At 44.2% G+C, this 5341-nt stretch overlaps 1 protein-coding gene across 1 annotated transcript; it reads right to left on the bottom strand.

The window, feature by feature from the left end:
• Nucleotides 1–675: 675 nt before the first annotated feature.
• Nucleotides 676–1989, bottom strand: BHQ10_010395 (uncharacterized protein; the record flags this gene model as incomplete). Its single annotated transcript, XM_040873019.1, has 4 exons — nucleotides 676–1001; nucleotides 1058–1187; nucleotides 1247–1675; nucleotides 1756–1989. The coding sequence occupies 4 exons, from the start codon at nucleotides 1987–1989 to the stop codon at nucleotides 676–678; spliced, it is 1119 nt and encodes a 372-aa protein (XP_040738896.1).
• Between the last annotated feature and the right edge of the window lie 3352 nt (nucleotides 1990–5341).

Raw genomic sequence — 5341 nt, 5'->3', positions numbered from 1 at the left:
GGGGGGGGGGTGGCGACGAGGTTTTTTCAATGGTGTAGACTGGTGATGGAAAAACCTCGGGATCCTTCTCAACGTGTTTTGCGTCGTAACCCATGGATTCTCGTAGATCTCATCGTCACAATCTGATATTGACAGTCAAGTTGCGTGATTCATCCGTTCACCCCGGTGCCGTCCAGGCTGACATGCTCGCGAAGTCTCAGTTGAGCAGGGCCTTCCCGTCTACAGATGACAATCTAGTCGGAGATTTCGTCCTCTGGGCAACTACTGAGGAGGCGAAGTTTCTTGCTGGCCGGTTTGTTTGTGCGAATTGGGATATGCAAGAACGGCTTTTTCTGCGAGATGATAACCTGTCGAAAAATCGCTATGTGACGACCTTGGCAAAGTAGAAGGCCTTGTTGGTCCGCCTTGTAGTCGTTTTGTTTGCTATTTAGTAGAACTCTGTGTTATTTTCATTTAGCATAGTAATATGAAACAACGCGTACACACTCCAAATTGAATCAATTTCAAGTATTCAAAGGACTGGTATTTCTGAGGACATATTAGATGCCCCTCTGGGCTAATGGTATACCGCACTATTAATATCCTATCTTCCTTTCCCCAACTATCTGAACCTATTAGAGAAGTAAGGTGCGGACATGTACAGTGGATTCCGCAATCCATTTTTGAAGCCGAATCTTAGCAGGTATTGGCGGGGGCGTTGTGACAAACATCTGCCTTTCCACCAGAGACATCAACGGACGTCCATGTCCAGCCAGAGCAACTGCTAGTGCTACCACACTCAATCACGATATCAGTCGCAGAACTATCGACGGTACCGTGAACATTATTTAGGGTGAGACCAGTGATCGGAACATCGGTAGTGGGGTTGTTGGTATATCCTTTGTTGGTGTAGTCCTGGCGAATGGTAATACCTGCACTACTGATACCGGAAAGAATAATACCATCATACGTTACACCCTTGATACTTCCTGTAGCTCCTGCCACTGCCTTGATGCGAACGCCTATAAGTAATATCAGCGTCAGGATCTTGTTGAGAAGTCGATCTTATTTTTCGTACCATTCTGAGAATTAACGACGTGAGAGTTAGAGAAGTGAACCGTGTCTACCACATTATTTGAGCGTCCACCAACGGAACCCACTGAAAGGCCATGTCCTCCCGAACAGTAACCATTGCTGAAAATAATATTCTAAATCATCATAGGTTAGAGATATAAATGCATTTCCGGGGTTATGGAACCGAACGAACTGTTCCAGAGTTGATTGCAACACAATCATCCTGGTTGTACACTATGGCTCCAGTGATAGTGATGTGATCACTGTTTCCAATGTCAAATGCATCAGTGTTGTGGCCGAGGCTTCCAACATCCCCAGCACGGTCATCTACGGTGACACCGCTGATCGTAAGCCCAGAAGAGCCGGAGATACTGAAGCACTGTTCTGGGGTATTTAGGATATTTAAGCCAGTAATCTGAGAGGTACCCGTGAGGCCATGTGCAAAGAAGAATTTTGGCTTAGTGGTGCCACCATTGCTCCCCTGGCCATCCCACCAACGATGACCTTGCCCATCGATCGTATGGCCAGAAGCTCCAGAAACCTGAATGTTCTGACCTGATACGGAAATAAGAGGTCCCGCCCATTGCTGGAAACCGAAGGTGGTGTTTCCTTGAAAAATGACCTGGGAACATATTTCTCATTAGAACACAGAGCGGTAAAAAATAATTGGTTCCTGATATAGTAGTTCCCACGTTCACTTACGTTAGTCCCCGCATTCAGATTGGTGAGGTCCAAAGTCGTTCCCGCCGGAACGAAAACATTGTCCAAAGTGATTGTAGAGCACTTGTTTTTGTTTGCAATAGCAGAAGCAGCTCCTGTATCACCGCTGAAAACACAGGGTGCACGCTCTTGAAGGTTATTGCGTGGATCGGGGGCTCCGAAAATCGGAACCGCCGAGCATAGCAGAAGCACTAGGTAGGAACGAATCCGAGCCATGATGCTAGAAAACTGTGCACTATTTAAAGATCTGTTGTTTTAGGAAATGCTTTGGAGTACGGAAACAAAAAGTCAAGAAGAGTATACACAAAGACTTTATAATCCTTTCATTCTGGCCTGTTCCTGAGTTCCTTATCCTCCATTCTATGCAAAATGGAAGATTTTGATTCACATAGTAAAATGTGTTCATGTCTTGCATGCTACCAATATTTGCACCAGTGAGATAAAGACTGTTGCACTCGGACATTCGACTATTCCACCTATAACTGATCAGGAGGACGAAAGTTGCTGAAGTTGTTGAATTTCGTCTTTATACGTGAACTTAGATGTCGCCTGATAGACTCTCTTCGCCCCCTTGCACTGCGGCTCCGGATCTCCAATGGTGGAATTTTCTTGTTAAGTTTCCAGGGTCGCATTTTATAGCCCTTGGTTCCTCTTTCCTCGGATATGCGCAAGGACCCCGTTCTTGAAACAGAATTTCTATTCGGAAATGTGCAAGAAATCCCGTTCTTGATCCCGTGATTCGGATATGCCCCCTTTCTTGAAACTGGGCTGATTCGTATTCGGATATGCGCAAAGATCCCGTTCATGAAACTGGTTTTGATTCGGATATGCCCAAGGATCTTACACGGATCCAAATCAGCTTGATATCCCTACGGATCCTATACCTAAACCGAACTGATGCCTAATTTTAACGAGTTCTGATACAAGATATTTTGAAGCTTTACACCACAGTACAATAATAAAATACGATAAATTTTTGAAGAAGCGCTACATGAGACATAAGTGTCGGTTTAATCAGATCCCAGAACACGAAGCAAGGATTGGGGAATGGCTAATCCAACATGCCTATATGTCGAAGCCGTAAATACTCTTTGTATTCCTAATCTGAAATTTGATTCCCACGAAGAAGGGGTGCTGGGGGTGAGGCACGTATATAAGACCATGCTCAAAATCTAGCTTCCCCGCACTTACAAGGGATTCAACATGACAGAAGAAGCGGGAGAGTACTAGTAAATCGCTGTGAAGCTGCTAGTCAACGTCGTTGGTCAGATTCGATCACTTAAATAACGAAAGAGCATCGTTGATTCCCATCTCTCCCAGTAACCCCATTAATGAGAGGGCATAACTGTATAGTAGTCTGGGCAGTCTATAGCTCTTGAATACGGTGAACTTTAGATGATGTCGGGTATTTGTAAGGAAAGCGCTCGATGGATGTAGTACGATATTGACTAACACTTAAGGGGCAAGCATGCCTAGGTGCAAGACCCACAATGCATATCACGCAAACAATATACACTAAGGAAAGAATCTATGTACAGTACTTTAGGAATTAAGCAGACACACCTCCCCATGAAGTTCTTTTCGAAACCTTTTCCCACCACAGCTTCAGGTTCGGGCGGTCCTCTAACAGCTGGCCTTGCCCAGCTCGATAGAGCATATCGACCACTGGCATATAGTAAATATCTACCAGGGAAAAGAAGGCGCCTCCCATAAAGGGTTGCGAATCCATGACTTTGCTCAAAGCATCCAATTTTTCTTCAAGACGCTTGACGGCCTCTTGGGTGAGCGCCTCGTCACTTTATATTCCTCTCATTCTGTGGCTTGGATTAGTTAAGGAACATCTCATTTTCGAACCATTTACTGACGGATTGAACATCTTCAGCACAAGGACCTGCTCCGCGAGAGGTTAAAAGTGGGAATATTTGATGGAAGCGTATTGATTGAACATAGGCCAACGATTCGAAGAGTCATATAGTGCTGCTGTACAGACTCTTGAGTACGGGATTTGGACCCACAGGCTGGAATATTGAGATCATTGTTGCACGGTTCTACATATAAAATAATCAAGATCAATAAATGCGATAGTTATCCCTCTAGATCTGCTTTCGTTGCAGTATCTTGCCAGCTGATGCTAGAAAAAGATCAACACATTGTCTCATGATTTTTGACCACATTTGCTCTGCCGCGCACGGATGGGCTTGCGGAGTGTTCACTGGCCCCCAACTGCATGAGAGTATTACTCGGGAAAGCATAATCCCTCCAATTGAAGGGAGGGGTGATCATTTTTCTAAGCTGAAGGATGCAAGATCTGGTCAATACCCAAATTGTGCATGTTCAAGCACAGATAAAAATCCTTCATAGAATCTAGCAGAGGGAATACAAATATCTCTAAACAAACCAGGACTTTTGAGAGAAACATTAATTTAGGAGTTTCCTTTCAGCTCTATTTAAACTTGTTACTTGTAATTGTTAGAACTTAGAAATGAAATAGGGACAGATTTAGAAGTCTTAATCGCAGCTATAGATAGTTATAAAACTATTATAAATTCTTTATAATTGGCTATAAGAAGAGTATATATTGTGTAGAAGAAAAGTAGGAAGTAGTACACTTGGGTGGCCATATACACGGGTTATAATAATCCTACAAGTGTATACTATAGTACCGAATGTCCAGAGGAGCTTCATGCCTCCCAGGCGGACCGACCGACCGACCGACCGAAACCTAACATGATCTGACACGGATCAGGATATCGGTTTTTGTCCTGGCGGACTTGAAATTACGACCTCCACCAAGTGCAGGTCCTCCCAGGGGTGCGTATGTTGATCGTTACTCTATTTCGCGTCTTGGTTTTGAGCTTATTTCCGGGCAATGAAAGGATATGAAGTGTGCGATCTCTTTCGCAAAAGCCAAAGGGGAAATCAAGTTTTTCACCTTATATTGTCTCGCCATAATGACGCTTTCCAGTCTCGTGATTGTTGTGGCTGGKGCCTCTGAGGGKATCGGCAAAGCAATTGCCCTACGAGCCGCTTCAGATGGAGCCAGCGTGGTGATTAATTATCTTTCTGACAACATTGGCGCCAACGCTGTAGTCTCAGAGATCGGAAGCAATCGTGCCGTTGCAGTGCAGGCGGATATATCGAAGGTGGATGAAGTTGATCGTCTTATTGACGCAACTGTGTCCCGATTCGGAAAGATCGATGTTCTTATCCCAAATGTTGCATTTGTACAATCTGTGGACATTGAGAGTCTAACTGAGGAGATATTCGATCGGTCCTTCGCTGTGAACGTGAAGGGACCTTTTTTTTCTGCAAATATATGTGTCCTTAAGACCTATACGCTTCTTCGTTATCAGCTTCTGATATTTGTTTTCTTTGTTGTTTCTTTTTCCTGTGCCTGTGCCTGTGTCTTTTCCTTTCCCCCTTTTGCTTTTCTGTTAGCTGTGTACTTTTACCTGGATTTAGTATGATGCTGATCTTATTCAAGAAAGCCATTCCTTTTATGACCACTGGCAGTAGAGTAATTTTTATTTCTACTGACCTTACAGAATCGTCTTTCATCCCCCCCCCC

Source organism: Talaromyces amestolkiae (assembly GCF_001896365.1).
Source record: "Talaromyces amestolkiae strain CIB chromosome Unknown scaffold62.1, whole genome shotgun sequence".
Lineage (NCBI taxonomy): Eukaryota > Fungi > Ascomycota > Eurotiomycetes > Eurotiales > Trichocomaceae > Talaromyces > Talaromyces amestolkiae.
This window is presented reverse-complemented; position numbering and strand designations above follow the sequence as displayed.